Source organism: Sturnira hondurensis, unplaced genomic scaffold, assembly GCF_014824575.4.
Source record: "Sturnira hondurensis isolate 20B ecotype Veracruz unplaced genomic scaffold, ASM1482457v3 Scaffold0000396, whole genome shotgun sequence".
NCBI classification, from domain to species: Eukaryota; Metazoa; Chordata; class Mammalia; order Chiroptera; family Phyllostomidae; genus Sturnira; species Sturnira hondurensis.
Genome location: NW_028073027.1, coordinates 5,483,083 through 5,509,976, shown reverse-complemented (window position 1 = coordinate 5,509,976; position 26,894 = coordinate 5,483,083). Strand labels below are relative to the sequence as shown.

Below are 26,894 nucleotides of genomic sequence, written 5' to 3'. Positions count from 1 at the left end.
GGGCTAGTTATTTTGTAGACCATGCCTTACTTTGGGTTTGTCTGCTGTACTTTTACAGTGAGACTGAAGTTATGCATCGTTGGTGAGAATATGATGCTGGGGCCTTCTCACCGCATCCTGAAGGTGCCATGCAGGTCGGACTTGGCCCTAACTGATAACACTAACTTTGACCGCTTGACGAGTAGTATCACCAGGCTTCTCCACTCTAAAATGACTTCTCCACTTTTCAGTTAGTTTGTACAGTGATATTTTGTGTGATTGTATAAACATCCCATTCCCCATCACTTATTTTATTCATTTACTTATATAATTATTAATTTTGGATGTTTTATTCAGTGGGCTACAATTTGTAACTGCTATTATTTATTTTCATGCCCAAACTGCCCTAATCTTGGCCAGCTGGAGCTCCTGTATCCTGTTGACATGTCCCCACCATTCTTCAAGCACTTCCTGTTTTCTAAGATGCCCCAGGCTCGTCCTGCCTTTCCCAGTTCTAACTCTAGAATCTACCACATCTCCAAAGAGTCTAGTTCCCATGTACGACTTCTACTCCCGTGAGCCTCCCAAAACTAGAAATGTGGTCCTGCCTCTAATTTCTCTGACCCTCCTAACTCAGGCTTTGTGGTTTCATTTCACTAGTGAACATGCTCTATCTTCTCCAGGATGAGAAACCAACCAACAACTTCTTATGTACTCATCTTAAAGGACAACCAGTTGGTGAGCCTCCAAAGTAAAGTGCAGGAAGCGTGGTGTTATCAAACTTTACAAATCTCTATAATATTCTACCCTATGCAGTTTTAACGTCATAGTAAAACCTCTCTTGATTGCCTCCCTTCTCTAAATTCTGTTAACAGAGACACATTATTCTAATTGACTATGTATACAGGACACTGATCTATGTAACACAGGAGTAACTGCTAAACTTTAAGTTTTCTTGTTGAAAGTATCCATGACCATATTCAGTCCAAGTGTTAGACTGAAGATAAACAGTAAGGAAAGATATACAAGATTCTTTCTCAACCAATGGACAAAGTCATGACTCATCCATCTCCCATCGTGTGACTGGCGAAGTGAGTTGCTGCTCAAACACCTGCTTCCAAGGACAGTATGTGGTACATTAACACGACCATTATTCCATATTTACAGAGTAGTAAATCATTTTAAGGGAGTCATGAGTTTCTCAGCAAAACCAGTAGAACAGATGACCTAGCTTGACAGTGCACAGATTTGTGCTAGTAATATACTTTCTTTAAAGAATCAAATTGAGAATGGAAAGTGACAGGATTACACAAAAGGCTGTATTATAAAACATGAGAAAACACATGATTTTTTTTACTCCCTTAAAAGTGTGTACACTGGTGAAACACACTGAGGAATGCCACTGCCTGATAACGGTGTCTTGGGAACACAAATACATTTGTGTTTGTTGTGACATGGACACCCTTCTTCCCGGAACAGCATAATTCAGCATAAAATTATGTACCAGGGACTTGCCTATGTTTCTGAACATCCACGGTGGTAGTCACCTTCACAACACTGCTAAGGCTCTGGCAGAAACCCCGCCTGAGATAGCACAGCTAACAAACAGCAATTCCAGATGAGCGACTCTTCTGTAAGTCAGCACAAACTTTCATAGGTTGCCAAAGTGGCATGGAAAAAAAAAGAAAGACAACAGAAAATGGAAATAAAAGTTAAAATGGGATATGTTTCAAAAAAAGATTATCTAAAGAAAGTGAAGGAAAAGACCAAAATGAAGAGCTCAGATAACTTAGACGTGGAGAGAGAAAGGAAAGACAAACTGTGGAAGACAGCACTCTGCCTAGGCTCAGGGTGGGGAATAGGAAAACTGCCCGCTTTCTATTGGAGACTCGAGTGATCGTATTGTAGTGACATGAATTCAGCTTAGAAACGGTTTCCAAATTTGAAGAACTTTGTTTTTTTCTTAACTTACTGATTTTTTTAGAGAGAAGGAGAGGCGGAGAGAAACACCGATTTGTTGTTCCACTTTTGTACCTGTGGCTGCTTCTTGCATGTGCCCCAACTGGGGATTGAACCGCAACCTTGGTGTATTGGGACAACTCTCTGACCAACTGAGCTACCCACCCAGGGTGAAGAACTTTCTATTCACCATATGCTTTCTTTTAGATATCAGAAAACTCATTAGATAATAAATACAAGTATACAGTGAAAGAAAAAGTACTTTGTTTCAGGAAGCTGAAATAAGGGAAACTGTAACAAGTTCAAAAGATGTATCAACCCCCAGTAATTTTATTTTTATTTAATAGAATTAGTCTTTCACTGACTTCCTTGGTTTTTCAAAGATCTAAGGAAATATTAATAACCAATTAAAACATCTTAAAGCTAGGAACCTACTAGCATCAGGGAAGAAATACCCCCACCCACAACAAAGGGACAAAGTGATCAGTAAGGCCAAGCTGGAGTGGGGGTAGAGGACGGTGGAGGGAAGGGAAAGCCATCTCGTGCAGTGCAGAAGCCCAGTGCAGGAGAGAAGCCTGGCCCAGTGGAAGAGGGTGTTCACACGGGCCTGTTGGTGGCCTGGCCGAGGGGTGAGGAGAGTATCTGTTTAGGAAGGTAGTCTGGTGCAGGGTGTTAGAGCACAAGAACGATAGAGAGGGCGTCTCCACAAAAACACAGTTTGGCTTCAGGGGGGAGGGAGTCCTGTGGTAGGGTGCAGGGGTAGGGGAGAACAAGGGGGGAGATGTCTGCACAGAGGGTCAGAGCATGGGCTCAGTAAAAAGGACTCCATAAAGAAGGGCTACCTGAGATGAGATGTCAGAGCCTAGATGAGGTGGAAAAGGAACCAACACAATGAGGCACTACAGCAGTGGCCTGGGGTCAGCAATGAGAGCCTGAGCTGGGGGCAAAGAACATTTGTTCAATGAAGGGCATAGCGGCCAGTTTGGGTACATACAGAAGGACTGATGAAAATAAGTAAATATATTAATGTTACCTGAAGCCAGATTTCTCACTGTTAGACAAAGTAGTTACAAGTATGGAAAAGGGGAAAACTAGAACCAACCCTGTATTACTTCATTAAAATGGTGAATATCAGTATCAGCTATGGCTTTCAATATAGACACATACATATGGCTAGAAATATAGACACAAACATGTGTATGTGTCTCTACACGTGCACACGCACACACATAACATTTGCTCCCCAGCTCTTTCCACCGAGGGGGTCTGGGTACAGTGATGTTCCAGTGAGCATATTTAGTTCCCAGCCTTGACTTCTAATACCATTCTCAAAAATAAAAAATAAAAAAGCTGGATCAGGGAAGTACAGAACAAACATGGAACATCTTGTTACATGAAAGGAAAACGTTAGGACAACAGGGGAAACTTGAATGGGGTGTGAAATTAGATGCGGTGATGTGTCCGTGTTAACATACTGATTTTAATGGTTGCCAGAAAATCCATTTTCTAAGAAACACACATTAAAGTACTTGGAAGCAGTGGGGCTTCAAGTTAGCATCTTTCCCTCAAATAGTCCAGGGAACAGAGTTCACTGTATATACTTTTCTGTAAGTTTGAGACTAACTGGGTCAACAAACAAACAGAAATGGGGATGGTGAAAAGGCAGTAAGGTGAACGGCAGGAAAAACTACTCACTGAGGTCTTCAGCCAGCTGAACGCGTTTACCGGTGAGCAACTTAACCTTCTTCTCACTATCTTCAGCAAAATCTTCCAATACTTCTTTAACGTTTTTCTCTAATCGTCTGACTGTTCAAAGTAAAGGAAAATGCTGAGGAGTACCACTTTCATGAATGCACAAGGATGCGACATTAACAATATACGAAGAGTAACTTCTTATTTTTCTCATCACATTAATCTACGTTCAGACTTCTCACAGTTATATGGAGAATATTTACCACTATACAGTACTTTTAACAACATAAAACTAAACATGTATCTCAGAGAAAGTCATTATTCTCCAGACCCACCACTTTTAACAGAAGCACAGATTTCTCAGAAAACCAAGTGATGCTTTGTAGTCCTTTTCTAACAGTTTTTATACAATAAAGAGAGGTTCCTGGTATGTTTTAACTCCCATCTTTTTCAATTACAATTTATTTGCATTAATATTTTAGGGGAGAAGAGTCATTTCCAGTTTTTTAATGAAACTACTATAAAGGAAGCATCTGGGAATGTTTTTAACTATGGATGTTATTACTATTATTTTTAATGTCAAAGTTAGAAAACAGTTCTCTGTGGCTCACCTTCAGTGTTTGTAAGCTGTTGCCTTAAAGTGTTTGCGGTGATTGCAAGCATGCGCTGTATTCGCCAAAACAGGACAACATCATTGCATTCCAACTGAAATAATAGGTAATTAAAATTACCAAGTGCAAATGTAAACATAAATTTGATCATAACCACAATAACTGCTACAGTGAGTAACCACAGCCTAAGCTTTAAATAAAAATATTCAGATTTACCTAACATATATACTCATATTCCTATTGTAGATACAAGCTATGGAATCTTTTCTGCACAGGAGCCATCAAATTCTTCACGATTTGGATTCTCTCTACCCCACACCTAAGTAACTTTGCTTTGATTCCAATAACAAAGCAAACAGACTCGAGAAGTAAAGTATTTCATTATGTTATATACAAGTAGAAACCCACAGCATATTATATAACCCTTAATTTGTATTTAGTTTCAACTCATGACCATGTTAAAAAATGTTCTTAGGTTAATCTCTTATCTTTGAGTGTATACTAAAGAAATTTTTGAAATTCAGTTGTATGTGAAAATAAATTAATGATTTTTTTAAAAAGAAGGTTTTCTGTAAGAGGTCTTCTCAACAATTAAAAGTATGCAAAAAATTTTGCCACTTTTTACATAGGTACATTTAAATTTAAATTTACTTTAAGCCTCTGAAAACTCAAAAGGAAAGCATTGTAGGGGTCTCACATAAGATCACTGACTTACACAGCTCTTTCAGAAGGATACATTAAAAATATTTCTGCTTGTAAGAATATGTTCAAAAATACATCATCTCCTGCCACCTAGAGGTTATTTTGTAAAATGTGGCATTAAACTATTTACAACTGTCCTAGAACTTTTAAAGTTCTTTAAAAGAACTATTTAAAACAAGATTTTAGTGATATAAAGAATTAAAATTACAACATAATACAGGAAACTAGCACAATAAAAATAGTTTTGCAGTACGATTTCCATTATGCAAATATATGTTATACACATACAAAAGAGTTGCACAAAAGTCTACAAAAAAGTTAATTGAAATACTTCTAGGTTAAGAATTATAGAGGACTATTTCCTTTTGCATGTTTTTTTACATTTATTTATTTGCATTAACTTTGTACAATGGGAATGTATTATTTTCTAACATACAAAATTAATTCTTAAAAAAAATTTTAAGTGGTTTAGTGCCTATTATATGCACACACAATCTTAGAGGCACTGGCATGATGTACCTGTGAGATGCAGATCCTACCAAAGTGGCAAATATCTTTGAAAATATGTGGATTAGGGCATTCTTTATACATCACACATTTTTTCCAGAAGATCAAAGGACTTAAAAACAATGCTAAAGCTTAAGTTTATGTTTAAGCATTTTAAAAAACTGTTGCTAAAAAAACAATTTCTGCTTGTTTTTTAGAAACCTTACCTCAGAATCTACAAAATGCCTTTGGTAGTAATAAAAGCCTCTTCGACAAAGGTTACAGTGGTTTAGAGCTGTTTTTAAGAAATGTCTTCTATAAACTTGATGCCAAGTGTCCTTAATCTAAAATGAAAAAACAAACAAACAAACACCAAAGAGTTATTCCACACTCTTCAAGTTAACCAAACATATTCTGAAAACCATATACAAAGCATATTTATAAAAAAGTTAATTAAAACCAATGGCAAAGTTGTTATTCTACCAACCTTTTCCGGCTTAACAATAACCCACAACCTTTGGACCAACTCCAACGTTTTTCATTCATTAATTTTTTTCAAGATAAAGATTAGATTTAGATTTACTACTAATCTGACCCCCACCAGTTTATGTACTCGAATCTGCAGTGTTTTTAACAAGCATTGCTGCTACATTAAAATTATCATCTTCTAGAGCAGATAAGGTCAGGGTTATCTTCCTAATTTAAGGTAAAGTTTCCAAGGCAAAAAGAGGTTGTGAGCCTTGGACAGAGTAGGAGTCAGATGTTGGTCTCAGACCATGCCCATGAACCCACCCAAAGTTGGGTTACTACATGTAGTAACTCTGAATACTGCATTTCAGTTGCTACATCAATATGACCCACTCCACACTCTTGCTATATGCTCTTTCGAGTGTTCAAGGTTCTTTCACACCACTATATTTTTTAAAGCATAACAATAATAACAAGTATCATTAACATTATATAATAATGAAAAAATAGGGCTCAGAGAGATTAATTATTAAAGGGAACATTAATAGCAAATAAAATGAAACTGTATTAGAATCCACATCTCCTGACATCCAGTCCATCTACTATTCTTGTCATAGTACATTGCTACCTATTTTATAGCTTCATGAAGGAAGTGACTGAGCAAAGTGTCTTTTGGAAAAAACCTAAGATTTTCTTGCTCATGGAAAGTAATTAAGACACGAAGCCAATCCATATCAGAAATATGGATAAAGCCTCTCCCACTGTATTAACCAAAGTATCAATACCTATAGCCACACACAATTTAAAAGTATCAAACTAAATACAATTTATTGTTAATGAGAGCTAGGGCAATGTGGATAAATTAAATCTATAGTCAACAAGTAATTTCATATAATCATTAGTCTTAATTTCATTTTCAATTTACAAATAAAGCTATATGTATAACAGCTTTAACTGTTTTGAATTTCAGGTTTCTTTTCTTGTTCTGACCTGTGGTGGAATTTAAAGTACAATCATTTCTCAAATAAGAAAACATAAACAGAAGGTAATCTTTAAAAGAATTATATGTGGCTCTGAAATTTCTTTTATGAGTTTTCCTCACTATAATTACTTTTCTTGTTGGGTTTCACTTAAGCTAATATTCACATGAGGTTTTGATCCCTTACACCCTAACTAGGAAACACAGACCCGGAAACGGTTTCTTATTCAAACTTTCCCCAAATAAGCATTGTGAAGGTAAGCAAATAGCAGTCTACCCTGTAATTATTTTTATCCTCGTATTTTCATAACTGAGGGAAGCAGGACCCGAAGGCACTGTCCACCAAGAAACAGAGACTAAGGAAGCAAGTCCACGCTTTTTGGCACATTTCTTACCAGGCTTGGATCCACTGTTACTCCTCGGGATTCGAGGTTTTTTCGGACTGTAGTTATCTCATCACTTGCAAGATACGCTGGGTGCTCCTCATTACATTTCAACATCTTCTCCAGCTCATTCTTGGTTTCATTGTGAACACACTTGAAAATATTTAAGAGAAGACGGTGTTTACTTGGTTCATGATCTGGCACACTTATAAAAACAGAGTCCCAACTGTAATAAACACATTGCTGTTGCACAACAGGTGATAGGAGCTCAACTGACACACACCAGAAAGGACACGGCACTCGGGCTTGTGTGAGAGCAGGGCCGCATGGCACTGAGAAGGAAGGAAGGAGAAGCAAGGCAAAGCCAAGCAAGGCTGATTTAGCCCTACCTGCTGTTATTTTACTCTTCTAAAATATTTTACTGTTGAAGGTACAGTAACCAGCCATCTTACCGTGGACTTTCATTCTTGACCCTAGAGTGTGATTTTAGTCTGGGAAACAGGACCCCAAGTACACAAGAAGAAACAGTGTTTCTGCAAATGCCTTATATCTAAGAAGTAGATGATTATGAGCTTTGTACCGGTTGACAAGTTTCTTTCCCAGTATATCAAATATAAATTTCATAGTGGGCTTTTTAAAAAGTTTTTTTTTATTAAAAAATCATGGTTTAGATTGCTTCTGTAAGGTGCCTATTATTCTTAAATTCACTTCCAGGCTCTTCTCTGTACTTGTTCATCATCTCTTCACCAAAGGAGGAGAACATACATACACTAGTGATAAGTTTAGAAATAAGACCCTTATACAGTGCCGAGTGTGTCTTTTCATTTTCTAATACTTCTTTTAAAATTGCACGGTTGAAAGAGCTTCAAGTTACTACCATAGCACTTAGCCTAACCTATACCAACCTACGAATCTGAGCACTTATGTAAAAATAACACTTAAACACAAATAATTGGCTTATAAATGGAACTAATTAATATTCTCTGAAAACATGACACTTCAGAAGAAGTATTTAATAAAGAGAAATTTCACTGTTTCCTTAAAGATCCGCTATTTGGTCTGAGGTAGGAAGGAAATCTCTAAAGATGACACTCCCCAGCTCTTCTGTCCTATTTCCACTCCCACCCGTGCATCTGTCCCCACCTCACTTGGTCTACAGGGTGGCACCCCCTCCCATTAATTTCTCCTGACCAAGATCTGCACTAGAGTAGCTCAGGCAAGGTGAGAGTTTTCAGAGACAGCTTTTCCTAGAAAACTAAGGAAAAAGTAATACTGCAAAAGCACAAAAACAGTTTTCAATGTAAGGATTCATCATCTTTAACACAGAACAATCTTAAGTTTCTTTCCCTGCTAAATCTGATCACTCAAAGACAGAAAGAACTGTAGATGTGGCTGCCTTAAACTTGCAAAGCGAGACCCAGAGACACGCTCAACCTCCTCTGGAATCTGTTCCCTACAGTGATGTCCAGGTATGAGGTCTACAGCAGTGGTTAGAGAGCCACAACGAACTTCACAGGGGTCTGACAGTGGGCATTGTTTTGAAAGAATAAACAAACATACACGAACACCTCTCATATAGCCCCTCTATGATCCAGAGTACGGCCTCTGTTCTAAAGTGATCCTGAGTCTTACATATGTCCCGCCCTGAAACCCAGGGAGGAGAATGCTCTGCTCTAAAGGGTTTCCGTGTTCCTCTTCTAGGACACAGATCCGTGTATGACCTTAAAAAGAATCCCTCTGCTTCTCTTGAAGGGACTCTTATGGGTTTAAGTTTCTGAGAAAAATAACTTACAACCAGGAATCATTTCCATCTGAGAGTGTATGGCCAAAGCATATTTACCACGAGTTACTGAGGCAAGTTTTACCCTCATTAATCGTTTGGAGACTCTAAGCCTGTTGCATTAGGACTTGAAAGTTGGACATCATTTTTCTTTGGTGTTTATTTGCCTTACACTGTTTTTCTCCAACTGATACCTCGTCCTGTCTCAAAGTCAGAAACCTCTGATGGTCCCCTAGCAGCTTTTCCTGGCAGACGGCCTGCTCTCAGCCCGTGTGCACAGCAGGGATAGCTGATGCACCCTGAATGAACACAGGCACCTCCGATCAGTAACTCGGTCCGCTTCTCCAGCTTCTCTCAGTCTCCTAAGCACTCCTTCTTTCCACAGAAATCATTTCAGTAAAACAGAGAAGAGGACACTGTCCCTTCACTCTTTTAAGACAAACTGGGACTGACCTGATAGCTTATAAAACAAGAAACACAAGAAACTAGAAAAAAAAATAGGTGTTGATTATAAAATTAAACTAGCTCTATTTAAAAAATAACATAAATAAGAAAATAGGAATAATGTCTAATTTGGTAATATTTCATTCTCTTTAGATCCTCTCTCAGTACTTCCGTATCTTCGTCTCCCTCTCTGACCACCCGGACTCAGAAACAACAGAGTGGGTTAGGTGCACCTCTTCTTACTCATCTCTTCCTGCCTTCATGTAGTCTCGCTCTGCATTCTGTCTCCACTCTTTCACTTAAGGAATGAACAAGAATGAGACGGTGGTGTAAGACTGAATGCTAGATAGGAAAAAAGCCACAACAATAAGGAATAAAAAGAGGACAGGGACTGTAAAGCCTTACACATTCTCCCTCTTTCACGCATTTGTAAAGTTAGTTACCCTTGTCTTTACCATTTTATTCTTCTGAAGTGCTCATTAAGTGTCAATAAGTGAATTCTACAACTCTAGTTCCTGTCTGAAATTTTGCACTAATTTTGTGAACACAAGAGCAAAAAAGGTAAAATAACATAATTTAAATAGACAACTCACAAAAAATCCAAAGATGATAGAATAAAGTTTTAAAAAGTCATTAAATTTTTACTCTAACCATATTCATTCTACATCGTCTGAGATCCTTGTCATTCTTTTTCTTTCTTTTCTCATAACTTTAATCTTCAATTTTTCCACAAACAGGAAACTGAAATGAACAGAGTAATCAACCACAAAAGGGGCATTTTTCATCTCCTCTTTCAATAACACAGCTACTTCACTTATAAAATATCTTTCATTCATAAGGTAAACAGTTTACTGTTTATTTTAAAGATTTGATATTTAAGAAAAGCTGACACAAACACCTGAAATTATTAAGACTGCTCTAGAGATGTGCAAAGGTTGTATTTTATTGCTTGAACTAAAATGAATAAAATGTGATCATCATAAGCACAGAGATTTGTTTTCACCTGTTCTTGGGTCCGATTCTTCCAGTATAACCACCTCTTTTTCCAATCTGGACCCACCATGTTTTCAATTGCATTTTCAGCTTTAAAAAATAAATTAAAAAAAATTCATTATGAATTTTATCATTTACCAAGTATGTGAATTATAACATAATATTCTGGCTTTCTTAACTACTTCAAAGTGATATACCAATATAAAGTCAGTTGAAATGAAGAAAAATTATATAATTGATAGGGTAAATACACAAGAAAAAATTTAATTATGTATGTTTATAACCTATGAAAAATACAATTGCTTGTAAAGTTCTCATAAGCATACTACAAAACACTAAAATAGTCTGAATATAGCTTTTTAGATAATCGGCACTTATAAACATGCACCTAATTTATCTAATATCTTAGTTACCAAGCAGTTGACAAAAAAAAAATCCCACAAATAATATTCAACTACAGGGTTAACAACAAAGACCTAGAAATACTAATGTTTTAAACAAAAGTTTTTTTAACAAAGAACATCAGTATGTCTTTGAGGTTGGGCGAGTCCCTCATCACTGGGAACACTTGAAACGCAGTACCCATGCCCCTACTTACTGTCCTTGAGACGAGCCTGAAGAGCCTCTTCCATGAAGTAAATGGCTGCGTCCCACTGCTGTTTATCGGATATGGACCGGTCTTCTAAAGCATTGTGCTGAATAACTCTCTGAAAGAACATGCAAATAAAAAGTTAATTTGATTTGTGTCTTATTGTTTACTAACTTTATTCAGATTGACAGCTAAGCAAATATCCAAAATAACAGATGTACCTAAAACAACATGAAAATATTGCCCTTCCACACAAATGCAGAAGGTCCTATTATCTGCCTATTTGTCAGCTTTCTGTCTAAAAAACAAACGAAGACTTTTCTCCTTGCCTAGATTAAATGAGCTGACAATCTTTAAGGTCGCTGCAGGACAGGGGGCCATATTACACCTTCAACTACATAAAGTCCTACATCTAGAACCCTAGAGTTCAGGAGTTAACACTTCAGTTCATCTCTACCTCTCCTTTTGGTCATACAGCAGGTGCCTAATAAGGTTTGATTATGGTGAGAAGAATGTTATACATAACAAAAGATTATACCGGGTGGTGGAGGTTAGGAGTCAGGTTTTATAGTTAAACAAAACGGGGCTTATATCCCAGCTTTGCCAACAACAACAATATATAGTATGTTTAAGAACGAAATAGGCCTAGAAACTGACTATATTTCTGTGGGACAACGGGTGACAAGGGTAGTTTCCTATGTTGCTGCCAGAAGGTTTCAACAACTTGTAGTAGCTCGTGGCCAGAAAACAACTTCTGTGAGGCAAAACAGTAACCACACGCTGGCTATGGCATTAGCTGTGACCATGACTTCTGATGTAGGCTCTGCCTCTGAAGGGAACAAGGAATCTGACCAGTTAGGAGCAGATACAACCAAGGAGAAACATGAAGTAGCAGAAAATCAGCAGAATCAGTCACGCGATCCAGAGGAGAAAAACCATTCCCAATCATCTCCTCCATCTAAAGGCCAATGTAGCCCACGCTGCCTGAAGCGGCGGAAGAGTCTATCTGAGAGTAGGGCCATTTCTCGATTCATAACCCGTAACTTATGAAACAAAAGTTCTACAACTTAGTAGTGGCCTGAGATGGAGGAGATAAGAAAAAGCCTATTCAAGCTTGTGGAAGAACAGGTTTTAGATAAAGAGGAATCTTCCTGAAGAAGAGAGGAAGGCCAAGGGTGATGCTGAAGAAACAGCCCAGAGAAAACAACAGGTCATTAAAGTTGGTGTCAAGGAAAGACACCTTTAGTGAGCAGTATTGACGTGCAGTACGCTGAAGAAGGAAGGAAAGAAGGGAGGAGAAGGTAAAGAAGATTCAAGAAGACAAATCAGAAGCAGCAGCAAAAAGGGAGATGAAGGAAGTGTAGACCAATAAGCTAAACGTAGAGAAGGCTGCTCAAACAGCCATCAAAAAGACCAGAACTGTAACGTGACCCTCCTAGATGGCACCAGTACAGCTGTGACCTGGAAAATGTACTAAGGGGGAGGTGTAACTTGAAAAAGCGTGTGAAATCTCAACCCCCTGGAGGACTACTTTGGACTTCCATTTCAGGAAAGCCACGAGCAGAAAAACTGGCTAGATCCCCCAAGACAAACAGAGACAACTGCTGAAGATATCACCAGGTACTTCCTGTGCTTTCAGCTCTGGCAGGACACTGCCTCTGTCCATCTGCCCTGATCTTTTGTGAATGATGCCCTCCCAGAATCTCCACACTACAGGCTGCTTGGAGACTACGACCCAGAAGAGCATGCCAGTCATGGCCTCAGTGACTTCATTTTGCCCCCTCCCAGATGAAGGAGCTGGAAGAGAAGGCAGCGGAGTTGCATAAAACCCACAGAATCTTATCTCCAGCACAAGCTGCTCTCAGTCTTAGAAACTGCAAAGAGGCTTCCCATGTATGGTGTTGACCCACATCATGCCAAGGACTCAGAAGGTGCAAACATTAAGCTGCGCCTGTGTGCTAAGGGGCTCCTCATTTACAAAGACTGAGAATCAATCATTTGGTTGGCTGAAAACCTAGAAAATTTCCTGTCAGTGTAGTGACTTTTACATTAAGGCCAGCAGAGCTGGAACAGTTTGAAAGTACCACTGAATTCAAACTGCCGAACTGGCTGTGGAAAGGCAATGAAAAGTGTATGTGAAATATCATACTTTTCACAGGCTGGTGTCTTCAGAGCAGCCACCAAAGGCCAGATTCCTGACCTTAGGGTCCAAATTTCACTACAGTGGCTGCATGCAGGCCTAGACCCACCAGGCAAATTCCGTATTGACAAGGCCAGGGCAAATTGAGTAAGCGGATCTCCAGAATTCTAGATGGGTCTTACTGGTGTTGTGGACCAAAGCCTTATCTACAAAGGATTTTCCTGTCCCTGCTGGGGGGTTTCAGCACTTAGCTGTGGAGTTGTGAGAACTGCCGTGGTACAGAATGGGGATGGCAGATGGGACAGCAGAAGCCCCACTAAAGTCCCACATGTACAACTCACGGAAGGAAAGAGCTTGCATGAGACTGAATGCAGCAGAGGAGAAGAAATAGGCAGGAGTTGGGAAGGATGAAAATAGTCACAGAAGAAATGAACAGCGAAGAGATAGCACCTGGGAGTGGTCCTGAGGCGATCTGTACGGTGGAGCCTCTGACACCAAGACTCTACCTCCCTGTCTCCCGAAAGCAGACGCAGCAGTGGGGGTGAGGAGGAAGACGGGGGAGAGTATAGCCCCAACACTGTGTGACCGAGGGCACCGTAAAGGAAGAACCGGAGGAGTATGAAGAAGAGGTGGAGGGAGAACCAGCCGAACAGCCAAGACAGTAGAGAGGGAGCAACCGGCACCAGGAGCCAGCCCAGGCAAACAAGCAGGTGTGAGCACAGCAGAAACAGTGACCCAGGAAAATGTGGCTGCCCCAAAGACGTCTGCAGAGGACAGTGTACAAAGGCACTACCAAGGAAGATGTGAGCGAAGACACAGAGGACAAGCACCATGAAGTTAATGGACAGGTGTCTCATGCTGACATTGATGTTTTGCCTCAAATTATCTGTTTTTCAGAGCCACCCATGGTAAAGACAGAGAAGGTAAACATTTTTGATGCCCCACAAAGGATAGAAATCTCCACCAAGGAAGTCCCTATTGTCCAAACTGACACCAAAGCCACCGCAGGAGTCTCCGCAGATTGATGGTGGGGCAGCTGGTGACTCAGGCATGTTAGGAAGAGTACAGACCATCACATCTGACTCTGCTGACAAGCACAACCACACAACACCAAGACTATGAAAGGTGGGATATCTGAAACAAGAACTGAGAATTGCAATATGATCACAGGTGATGCAGACGCTGATCACGCAGGCGCTGGCCCAGGCCGCCAGGGGAGCCAGACAGCAGCGCCCCAGCTGTCGGTCAAAAGAGTGATGCAGCACAAAGAAACGGAGCTGGAGGAGGGGGGAGAGCAAGTTGACAAATTCATTCATTAAACAACATGCAACTCCGTGAGCCTGAAGACTTCTGACCACTTCGGGTGTTAGTGCCACACCTCTACTCCAGCAAATTCACACTACAAACAGTCAGCGACCAGAAGCCTGAAGGATTAAAATGCGAACACTAAACCCTACCTAACAGGTCTGGCCTACACTGTTCCTTTGCATTTTAATATATTATTTTGTTTTATAACCACTTCTAAATTTTCTCTTTTTTTTTAATTAGGGAGATTTGTTTTGTTTCCAGTTTACTTTGTGTACAAACACCTGCTTTTTATGGCTCATGGATAAGGTGCTGTTTATTTGAACAGGTGCTATTGTGCAGAAAGGAAACTGACTAATTTAGATAACAACTCTCCTTCCAGCTGCTTCTCACTGAATTACAGTAAATATTTAGAGTTTTCAGATTGCAGTAAATGTACTGTATGAAAAATTAGTATGAATTAAAAACATTTCATACATCTTGAAAGTTTTCTACTGTTTGAGAAATTCATTGGGGATATCTTTTTATATTGGACCCTTTCGACTTTGCAGTTCGGCGGCTTTACTGTTAGCAGAGTCAGAATCTGCAGACTAGAGCGTCAGGAAGAATTCTGCTGACCACGCACAGTGTTTACAGACGCCCGCGCCCCACGGAGCCAGCACTTCTCAGACCCATGCTCTTCAGCAGCATTCCAGAACCAGGGGGAAGGAGAAAGAAAATTGTTTCTTCCCTTCTAAACATTCAGGCTGCTTAAAACGTCAGTGTTTTCTTTCTTTACACGTCCACATTTCACTACTTCCCACTGCTGGAGCATGTGTAGAACACTACATGCAAAGCTGACCTTCCATTATTGAGCATGCCTGTCTCTTTTGGATAGTTTCATAATTCACACAGGGTTGAGGACACCGGGGAGAGGAGTTGGTGGGGGCAGTAGTGATTTTTTGATGGTTATAAGAAAGCTAGACCATTTAAAGCTTACACCAGATACCTGATAGGGATTTATTAACTGTATTGATCATTTTTTCCCTTTGCTTTTGACCCTGTGTATAGTTATGATGCGAGATCAGATTTATAGCAGCTTTAAGTTGTATTAAATGACATTCTGCTTTCTGCAATCCTGTTATAAAATGAGGTTGGTATAGGTTCTGAAGAAAAAGAACTAACATAATGCCACAATGGTTACAAAACACACAGCATTTGTAAGCACTTCGTAAGCATTCAGCTCACAGCAGTCAGCATTATGAGTTTGGGAGTCAGACATTTCATGACTCCAATCCGTTACAAATCAATGCATCTAAGTCCTTTCATTACCACAGAGAGTAAAATGAGAAGCAACTATCAGTTCAGGCCAATGGATAATAATTTGCTGAAGTTTACAGAAGCCTGTTTATTGAGATGTTTGATTTTTTTCTGAAATGATAGCCAAGAAAGAAGTAACAGAAGACAATTATAGAAGAGCAGAGAAATGTCAAAGGGTCAATTACAGATCACAAATCTATTTCTTTCCTTCATTATTTTCAATTTGGAATCCAACTCAGTCATACCAAGATAGTCTCCTATACAACTATCAATCTGAGAAACAGTATATGAGGCAGACACCCTAAGATACAAATGACATACCAAACTGTCCTCTGCAAAATCATTCCACTTGTGGCGTTTAATGCTTTCTTCTTTAACAGCCTCTTTAAGTTTATCAAATATGTCATCATGCTCTTTTCCTTTTGGTTCTGTCATGAAGCGGGAGAATTCTTCTTGTAGTGTCTCCCAAGCAACCTAGAATTATTTACAACAAAAACCTTATACGACATACTTTCATTTAGTGTGTAACATGAAAAATAAGCAGATAAATTTAAGTCAAGTAGATGTGACAAATCAGCTTATCAGAAAATACATGTGAAACCACATTAAAAAAAGTCAGCAAATATAAACTCTAGCTTAGTGATCTTACCCTGGTCTCTGGTGGGACAGATTTGAATTCCTGACATGTGGTGGTAGACATACACAGTGTTTAACATTTTTCAAAATTAGTACCCAGTATTTAAAAATTGAGAGACTTCCCATGCAAATCTACATTTCCGGCCTTTCTGGAGCCATCTGGCAACACTATACTCACATTCCCTGACGCCACCACCGGCCGAAGCTGAATGGGAGGTGCCCCTTTAGAAAGGGTGTGCACTCTGCCAGCTACCGGAAGTAAGCACTAGAGTTTGCTTACTTCTTCCTCACTGTACAAAGTTTAAAATTTCTTTTTTTAAAGATTTTATTTATTTATTTTTAGACAGAGGGGAAGGGAGGGAGACAGAGAGGGAGAAAAACATCAGTGTGTGTGGCTGCCTCTTGCACACCCCCATCTGGGGACCCGGCAGCAACCCAGGCAAGTGCCCTGACTGGGAATGGAACCAGCAACCCTTTGGTTTGCAGGCTGGCACTCAATCCACTGAACCACAGCAGCCAGGGCTAAAAGTTCTTAATGAGTTAGCCTTCTTCACATTTTTGTCTTTGTGCAGATATGTGAAGCAGTGCATCAATGCTCTCTGACACAGCTGAGTATTATTCAGCCTTGTATTACAGCCAATTCCTAATTATATGAGTAGTGAAAGGAAGAGCAGTGTCAAAAGTAATTAAGAACTATACTTAAAATTAAAGTAGACCAGTTAATGGCATTTTATATTTAGCCTTCTTCATTTGAAATGTGAAGAAATTACGGCATAAAGAAAGGTGCCTGCCCAAGAATACACAGTGAGTATTAAAATCGATGTTTCTAGACCTTCAGCGGGTCCACATCTCTGTACGACAACTAGGTGCGAAGGTGCAAAGCAGCAGGAGACAAAACCATTGCCATTTCTATGGTCACGTCCACTGCTTGAACCGTAGGATATAAAAATATCCCGTCATGAGACAGGGCCCCAAAAATGTTAGGGTTGATCAGAAGTGAGGAGAGCCAGTGAAGCGGCAGCAGCAGCTCTGATTACTGTAGGGGTGAATGTGTGGAGAACTGACCAGGGGTCAGCAACGTGCAGCTCAGGTGGTCTGACTATAAGAGTTCTCAGAAAGGGAGGAGACTGAGAGCAGAGGTGAAGAAGCCAGGACAGGATAGGAAAAGGGTAAAACACCTAGTCAGAAACATTGTATCTCTAAGGTACGAAAAACGAAATTATTTTTAACACTGATTCTCATTTCGTGCACATCCTCACACAGAAGTGCTGGACACACTGGCTCTCAGAACAACCCTTCTTCAGGTAACATGCATGGCTGATCACTCTGGATGACGGTCATTGTCATCATCGTCATCGTAACAGCAGCTGCATTTACTGAACAATCACTACGGGCCAGGTATTGTCTATGTATTTCACAAACATTAACTCACTTCCTCCTTATAACAATCTATGAGGTAGGTGACATTATCACCCTTATTTTATAGACCAGGAAACAGAAACCTTAAGCCAGCAGCCCGAGGATCATACAGCTAGTCAGTGGCAGGGCCAAGACACACAGGTAACAGAAATGCATTCTTTAAGGCACTTAACAATTTTCAGTCTAACCTTCTGGCAAGACACAAGTTAAGTAAGTGATTATTAAGAATAGTTGAGCCTTGCAGAAAATTGATATATAAAATATTTAATCCATTAAACATGTCCTTATGGAATCTTTATCCACAGAATAAGTTAAAAATATTTTACATTCGAGCACATTTTGGTGGTTTTGTTAAATGTTACCGTTGGAAGAAAAACAACACACTCACACCAACACCGTAACAAAGTTCTGTAACATTTAGTAAAGTTTTATAACAGTAGTAACTGGTGGCAGTATTAAACTTAGTCCCAACACAAACACAAGGAATAAAGAATAAATGGAGTATATAGATAAAAAGAAAGATAGCGGCTGTGATGGGAATACAATCTACACCTCACAGCTCCTACTCCCTTCAGATAATGCTTCTTACCCATTTAATTAAATTATATCCTAACCTCTACTGCTTTATTAGGAAGCTGTTTATCAGTCCACTGTTTGAGCTTGATATCCACTGTGGTGTTAAAAGTCCCCGAATTCATGGTCTGTGCAGCTGGAAGATAGATGTTTTCAATCACATGAGTTGACACTCTTTCCCACAAAGATTGCTGAAGGATCTCCTCCCTGAAATTTAAAAAAGAAAAAGCTTCAAGAACACTAAATTTAAATATACTATTAAGTTCTTAAAAACAGCTTTATCAGACGTATCAATAACTTACAATACGCTGCATACACTTAAAGTGTTGACAGATGTACACACCCGTGCATCACCATGATCAAGATAATGAACTTATGCACCATCCCCAAGAGTTGCAACCACTGGATCTGTTTTCTGTCACTACAGATTTAGTTTATATTTTCCAGAATTTTATATTAAATATACCCATACAGCATGTACTCTTGCTCTGTCTTTTTTCACTCAGCATAATTATTTTGAGATTTACATATGGTGTGTATATTAATATTTCACTTCTTTTTATTGCTATGTACTATTCCATTACATGACTCTGTTTACCTATTCACTTGCAGATGGTCATTGGGGTTGTTTCTAGTTTTTGCCCATTAGAAATAAAGCTGCTATGAGCATTCACATACAAGTCTTTGTATGGACATCTTCTTTTGTTTTACTTGGGTAAACAGTCTACAGGTGGCATGGCTGATCATAGCATAATTATATACTTAAGTTTTTTAGATACTGCCAAAGTTTTCCAAAATGGTGGGACCATTTTACATTCCTACCAGCAGAGTAGGAGACCTCTAGAGCTACACCTTGTCAACACTTGGTGTGGTTAGTTCTTTTAACATTAGTCATTCTAATAGGTTTATAGTGGTAACATATTGTAATTTTAATTTGAACTTCCCCAATGACTAATAATTCTAAGCATCATTGGCTTGTTTGCTTATTATTAATATATACGTTACATGTGTTGACTGTGAACTGGAGTCCAAGACTGAAAAGTTGGTATAATTTTAAGTTTATCAACCACAGCACAGAGATATTACAGGATATTGCTAGGTAATATTGTTCAACACTTCATGACTAAGATAACAATATAAAAGATGTGCAATGAAGTTGGAAATTCTGCCATAAAGGTTATCTTACAGGAACACAAATCTCTATAAGAAAAAGACAACTACTTCAATCAAGAAAAAAAAAGTTGAAATCTCAAGAAAATATTTATTTGGCATCTCTGAAACTAATTTCTTTTGTAATATAATACTACAATGTACAAAAACATTCTGCTTATCAAGAGGTCTTTTAACTTCAACAAAATAAACTTAATACCTTTTGCCAAACATTGGATCCATATTATGATACCATTTCTTTAAAAAAAGTGTGTTTCTATCAATCCAGCCAGCTATCCTTCTAAATGACAAATAAAAAATACATCTATGATGATGGTCACATAATGTTAATGATAATATATCAATTATCTCCTGCTTAATGTCAGTAATTGATTCCTGATGATCAGGTATATCACACGAAAATGTTGAGAGGCTATTTCTCACTATAATACACTATATGCCAAGCCTAATCCCCCCAATAATTTTCTTAAAGTATTATTAAAGTATAGTGGAACATATATAAGAACATGACATTTTATGTTAGGGCATCAAATGCTTATAACACTGCTTCCAGATCACCGTATGTAGATTAAAAGGCCCTGGGACTTCAGTAATTACAGGCACCTTAGGCACATATTGTAAAATATCATATCAGGCATTATGCAGCAGGAAGATACTACCTAAGACATAGCGTCAACTATGTCACAAAAATAAAACATTTTGGGTTCATTGCAGTTGAATTCACTGTGGTATGAACAGTTAAGATTAGGACACACTATTTTGATCTAAGCTTGTGTTAAGCTATAGAGCCTTGGGGGGGAAATGATGAAAATGTACCAAATCATCTGATCTAGCAGCACACAGAATAAATCTCTAGCAGCCAGAGGTTCTAGTCCTCTCCCTTGCAATCTCAACAGGCAATCTGGCAGTTCAGGTTCCCCATCCCTTCACAATTTTCTGCTCGGCCACCTATGTGTGAAATAAAGGAGATTTGCTCCAGTGCTGGTACACTTCAATTTCAGACCTGATCTGTCCAGTAAAAACCAACCACGCCATGTGTCTGTCGCATTCAAAATGAGCGAGTAGAGCAATGAATCTGCATCAAATTTTGCATTAAACTTGAACAATCCTCCATGGAAACTATCCAAGTGATTCAGAAAGTCGCAGCTATGGGCAACTGGTGATTGGCAGCTTCAGCAAGACAACACACCTGTTCATGGATTACATCTCATGCAGGGTGTTTTGGTGAAACATCAAATCACCCAGGTGACCCAGTTGTCTTATTTGGTGCCTTGCAACTTCTGGATTCTCCCAAAACTAAAATCATCTTTGAAAAGGAAGAGATTTCACACCATTGACGAGATTCAGGAAAATATGACAGGGCAGCTGGTGGCAATAGGGAGAACTGTGTGAGGTCCCAAAATGCCTACTTTGAAGAGGACTAAGGCACTATTATCCTGTGTACAGTGTTTCTTGTACCTTGTATCTTCTCCAGCAAATGTCTCTTTTTCGTGTTATATGGCTGGATGCTTTCTGGACAGACCTTGAACATGCACACACATCTATCTTTTGCTACATCAAAAATGAATTGGTGGCTGACAGAAAGCCAAAGAAGTGACTTACAATACAAACAAAAAAAAAAGATGAGTTGTGTTATACCTAATCAGTCATAAGTACAGATCAGAACCCCCCTTTTTTTTTCAATATGAAGAGGAGATCGAGATCAATTGTGACTACCTGATTAGAGAAAAGGTGCGGCTCTTGAGGAAAAAAGGGCACCAAGACGGGGAAACTAGTAAATAACGAATTCAAACTTCAGTAACGGGTACTACCACATAGGGTCAATTTTGATAATCTTCAACTGAGCAAACGGAAGAGGTACAGAAATTATTTGTAATGAATAGCGGTAAGAATAATTATGCTCTAAGAGTGATAAATTCTTTAAAATACTACAGATTTCATTAGAGAGATAAGATATGCACAAGGAATTTGTTAATTAACATACAACTGCAAAAATCTCAAGGCTATTTAGACAGAGTTTACTTGCTATATTTTGGAGACAGTGCCCCACTCCAACACATTTGAGAGTGCCCAAGTTTACAGGAAACATAAACTGAAGGTAATAGTTTGCCTTGAAAGGTTTGCATGAGGGTTTTTCAAAAGGATACATCTACTTGTTATTAAAAAAAATCAAATAGGATTCAATCTGAAATGTGATTTGCACAAAACATAAGCCTAAGACAAAGCAAGATTTTAAAAAAAAGTATAAAGCTATCTTTCAGAATCTCTCTTCTGAAAGACACTAAGTACATAATTTATTCTATGTAAGTAGTTAACTGGACTAGAACAGTGATTACATACTTTTATGTTCTTGCCTATGTTTTGGGGGATGAGCCAAGGCTACAATAAATCACTGCTTTATTGATCTAAATTTTAGTATATCATTATAATTCACATAGTACAGTCTTTGAGAAGAGGTCAAATACTCACCAATGTTTTGGTGTAACCTGGCTCAGACTGATAACTTCGTCGAGGATTTCATTTTTAGCCTTTTCAAACAGTTCATTCTGGGCAACACAGATACAAGTAAGTAAGATTTTCATGAGACAGTCGATGCGCTCTGCCATGATTTTCAGAGATAACACAGAGAAGGCCTCTGACAAGCCAGTAGGAGGAGCTCAGGTCTGGAGCATGCATGACCAGCAAATAATACTCTTCTATCCTAATCTGTTTTTTAAAAATCCGAATATCCAGACAAGGACAAAGAAAGTGACACAAATGTCTACCTTATTCACTTAATTTCACATAACATTTGTTCAGATAAATTTTTCATACAAATGTTACATGAAAGTATCAATATATATTAATTTAGTGTATTAGTAAACTAATGCTGTAAACAATGGCATTTTAAAATCAAGAAAAATCAGAATTTAAATCCCACTAAATTAAAGTATATTCTTCCACAATAAATGTTGAAAAGGTAAAAAAACTGATGCATAATTTTAAAAGTTTACATTTACAAAAACACATTAATTCTCTAAGACCTTTAAAAATATTCATTTCAGCCCTGGCTGGCATAGCTCAGTGGACTGAGCATGGGCCTGTGAACCACCCGATCGCGGTTCGATTCCCAGTCAGGGCACATGCCTCGGTTGCAGGCCAGTTCCCAACAGGGGACTCATGAGAGGCAACCATACATTGATACTTCTTGCCTTCCCTTCCCCTCTAAAGATAAATAAATAAAATCTTTTTAAAAAATTCATTTCAGAAAATATTTTTAAATGTTTGTTTTGACATCCTGCGATCCCTAATTATGTTTTAATATTATGAAAAATAATTTAAATTACTGCAGAAATGGTAATTGCTCTTGGAAATGTATTCTCGCAGCTCTACATTAGTAATCGTGTCAGTAATGACAATGATTGATTATTGACATTGATGGCTTTACTACATTAGTCAAAGCCAAAGTAATTTAGCTTACCAGATTTCACCTGCCAACATAACTCTTGTCAGAGCACAACACTGGGTTAGACCGCAATTTTCAACCCTTTTCATCTCACGGCACACAAAAACTCTAACAAAATTCTGTGGCACTCCCCAAATACATTTTTTGTCAATCTGACCAGAAAATAGGCATAATTTGATTCATTCACACCTGATAGCTATTGTTGTGCTGGCTGTTGTCATTTTTTGATTTGACACCAATGGAAAAGAGGTCAGTGCCCCTGACTAAATAGCCAGGTATTGCATGTTTTAAAAATTATTGCAGCACACCAGCTGAAAATCTCCAGATTATATATACTCGAAATACATGAAGCGCACAAATGTTACCCGGTCAAGTTCTCGCAGGCGAGGATAGTTATTCTTCCACTCAGTTTCCAGGTTAAAACGTGTTGCTGAGGAAGAAGGAAAGATGTTCAAGTTTGAGGACTGTCTTTCTCCCCAGATGCAGTGGCTAAGCTAAAGGCTACCTTGCATCTCTCCTGCATTAACTGAATATAGGTATGTACCTATAGCTCCTGAGTACTCTGGGCTCTCAACACCTCAGAACCTCATTATTGCAAAATTTCCAAACTGATCTCCTTGACTCTAGTTTTTCCATTTTCAATCCACAAAACACATAATTGAGGCAGTTTAGTATAGCAGCTAAGAGCATGGACTCTGGGTTCATACCACTAAGACTCAAATCCTGGGTCTGCTTCTGTGTGACATTGGGTACGTTACTCAGGTAAGGTACTCTGTGCCTCAATTTTCTCTTCTGTGAAATGGGAATAACAACAATACTTACAAGGTTGCTCAGGGACTAAATGGAATAAATAGGTAGGATATCTAAATGGGAAAAGAGAAGAAATGTACACTCTCACCAAATGAAACTACGGAAGCCATGGAGCAGGAAAGTACAGGACTTAGGAATGAGCTGAAGCACAGGCTGCTCTGATTCCTAATACATTTCCTCTTTCCTCCTTAAAGGGGGACTCTGACTTCACTGTAGTTAACTAAGCATTTTCTCCGATACATTACTGTAAACTTTATAATGTGTTTAAACTCCCATATGCTCCCAGCAATATTTTCTCTGAAAGAAAAAATCCTGTTCTTGCAGTGCTGCAACTGAAGATTGTATTTTTTCTACTTTCCACATACTATCTAACAGTAAGTGAACTAAAACACAACTGTTAAAGAAAGGGAGTAAAGAACCTGATGGATGCCTAAAATTGCCAGGTAATGCAATATCTAAATATGTTCCCTATTTCAAAAACCCAACTTACCTTTAAAACTATCAGCCTGTTGTTCAACAGACTCTCGTACCATTTTCCAAAAGCAGTCTGATACAGCAAGGCTTAAATTTCTTGTAGTCACTTGGTGTGCCTTTAGCATGCTTGCCCTGTAAAAAGTAACAAGAGTTAAAGTATATGTAAAATGGCAAAAGGGCTACACTAAGTTTGAGAATGTGCCCATTATGGTAAGCTACTGATTACAGCCACGTATACATTTTACACCAACATTGTCCAATAAAATTTTCTGTGATGAAGAAAATGTTCTATATGCGAACTATACAATAGGGCGGGTATTACTAGTCAGATGGCGTTACTGAGCTCTTAAAATGTATGGCTAATGTGACTGAGAACTGAAGCTTTAACTTTTTTTGATGTTAACTAATTTAGATTTAAAGAAACATGCAAAGATAGTGATTGCTGTACTGTATTGGACAGCAGTTCTACACGTTTGCCAGCTCCTATCCCATTGGATAATACTTCAGATTATAAGAACAACCTTGATTCACTCTGCCAGTACAGAGCAAACACACTTTTCCACTTCAAGAGACTCTCCACATGTAAAGTTTTACTATGAATCAGTTGCTCTTTAGCTCCTCCTTTTGCTTTCCTGTTAGTATTTATTTATTTTCTGTTCATTCCTGTCAAAATCTGTTTAGGGATATCCCTTTGACACTCCAGTCCCATTTTAACCTTCCCTGATACTATAAGCAAAAAGGCTAAATGTATTTAAAATGTGTTTGTTTTTAAAAATCACTTTACAAGTAAATCAGCTTCAGAGGTGTCCCCTCGGCCTTTCACTGCCCACACCACCAGGGCCAGTTCGCTACGTCAGCAGGTGCTGCCCCATGGGACGATCTGTTCCACACCCTGTCAGAGTAGCTAGAGGGCTTGGTGGATACAGATCAGCGTTTGGGAAAGACTCTGGAAAGTCAATGTCAAACTAACAATTACAAACTTTTAAGTAAAAATAGTTTAAAATAGCCCCTCACTATAACACTTTAAGTTTTTAGACAAGATACCTACTTTAGGAGTTTTGAATTCTGAAAAAATTCTTCTTCATATTCTCTTATTGCTTCTATGCTTTCAGAGCTGTTGCCTAGGAAAGATGATGGCGAAGTTCTCACTAAGAAAATTAATGCTCATTACTTGAAAACAACAAAAACTTCAATTACAGTGATCCATCTTGGCATACCTTTTCCCGTTACAACAGCAAAGTAACCCAGAGCTTTCATTGGGAAGAGTTTTCCTTCAATTATCTGCTGAATCTGTTTTTAAAAGTGAGAGGAATAAATGTGAGATGAAGGTTTACATAATTCTAAAGAACACTATATATTATTTAGAAAGCAAATTTAATAATGCTATATACATGTTTATTTAAATATGTAAATCTATACAAAATATTAAAATGCAGTTCAGTTGCTATTTGAGGAAAACCTACATACATTTAATTTTAATATATTAAAAATGTATCAGTAACACACAAGCACTAAAATTAAAACCTGCAATAATGTATAGTGCTTTGGAGTTAGGCCTTTGAATTTCTACTGAGCCACTTAACTAGCTACGTGGCATTAAATACACCACAACTTGTTCAAAGTGGTTGTTAGAAGCGATAATGATACTTAACACAGTGCAGGAGTACAGAAGATTCAATAAACGGTATTCCCCCATTACGGTTATTATTTTCCCATATTCTTTCCCAAATATCTAAAGTTTAACCATGTTGAACTTTTTTTTAAAGCTTTTTAAAAAAATATTTGGGTTCTCAATTCCTTTAGGGTGAAAAATGTTTTTCTAAATGTAACAAAAACTACCGACCTTGTTCCCAGAAAAATGCACATTTGCACAGAGATCTATCACTCACACGATGTCAGAGTTCCTACTCCAGGAGCCCATTCAGGTGAAGCCTTACTCATGTAAGAATCCCTCCTCTAATACAGGTCACATCCCTGAGCTGACGCTGACTCTGGTATAAAAAAGGACTGCTATATAAGCTTCAATTACATTTCAAAAGAAATACAGACTCACTATCCTGGAAAAGAGGACAAAGAAATGAAAGGATTGAAGAGATGGGCAAAAAACACAGAAATTTGCTTTTACCTCACTTCTCCCCCTGTCCATATCAGAACTAATACTGCCACAGCAGGCCTCGCCCATAAAACAAGGCAAAGCAAAGGTCATAGAGTTAAAAGAGTTAACACAGCAGGCCTGAGACTTCTGTCCCTAGAAAGGCCTGCTTGTCCTAGGCTGGTATCTGGGAACTTAGCTAGTAAACAATTCCCTACATTAATATAAAACTTTCCTTAAATAACAGTAGCTCATTGTGCAAGCAGTGTGGTTTATGTTGAACATCTGCTCTCCTTTGGGTGTCTGGAATTTTGATACTTGAGGGTGCCCACAAAACCAGGCCCCAATAAAACCTTAGGTGCTGAATCTTTAACGAGTAACCTGTTGCTGGAGGAACTAGGCATGTCCTCTGTGACTCTACTGGGAAAACATGAGTCTAGTTTCCTCTACACATCATCTCTTGTGC

General features: G+C 38.5%; 1 protein-coding gene and 2 pseudogenes across 5 annotated transcripts in view; 2 read left to right on the top strand and 1 right to left on the bottom strand.

Annotated features, from left to right (window-relative positions):
- The window catches only part of OPA1 (OPA1 mitochondrial dynamin like GTPase), a 96,627-nt gene that overhangs the window by 21,364 nt on the left and 48,369 nt on the right, over positions 1-26,894 (bottom strand). For 4 of the 5 annotated variants that reach the window (XM_037040014.1, XM_037040033.1, XM_037040026.1 and 1 more), the window contains 13 exons: positions 25,554-25,626; positions 25,385-25,457; positions 24,353-24,468; positions 23,418-23,482; positions 22,077-22,153; positions 18,479-18,644; positions 16,131-16,283; positions 11,075-11,183; positions 10,487-10,566; positions 7,272-7,412; positions 5,657-5,773; positions 4,242-4,335; positions 3,634-3,744 (listed from right to left, as the gene is read on the bottom strand). In XM_037040014.1, the coding sequence (XP_036895909.1) occupies positions 3,634-3,744; positions 4,242-4,335; positions 5,657-5,773; positions 7,272-7,412; positions 10,487-10,566; positions 11,075-11,183; positions 16,131-16,283; positions 18,479-18,644; positions 22,077-22,153; positions 23,418-23,482; positions 24,353-24,468; positions 25,385-25,457; positions 25,554-25,626 (1,375 nt within the window). Of the gene's footprint in view, positions 1-554; positions 599-3,633; positions 3,745-4,241; positions 4,336-5,656; positions 5,774-7,271; positions 7,413-10,486; positions 10,567-11,074; positions 11,184-16,130; positions 16,284-18,478; positions 18,645-22,076; positions 22,154-23,417; positions 23,483-24,352; positions 24,469-25,384; positions 25,458-25,553; positions 25,627-26,894 lie in introns of those variants that run through there. The other variant, XM_037040019.1, reaches the window with a different exon arrangement.
- On the top strand, positions 11,596-12,444 carry LOC118982904 (band 4.1-like protein 2; annotated as a pseudogene).
- Positions 12,821-14,674, top strand: LOC118982893 (band 4.1-like protein 2; annotated as a pseudogene).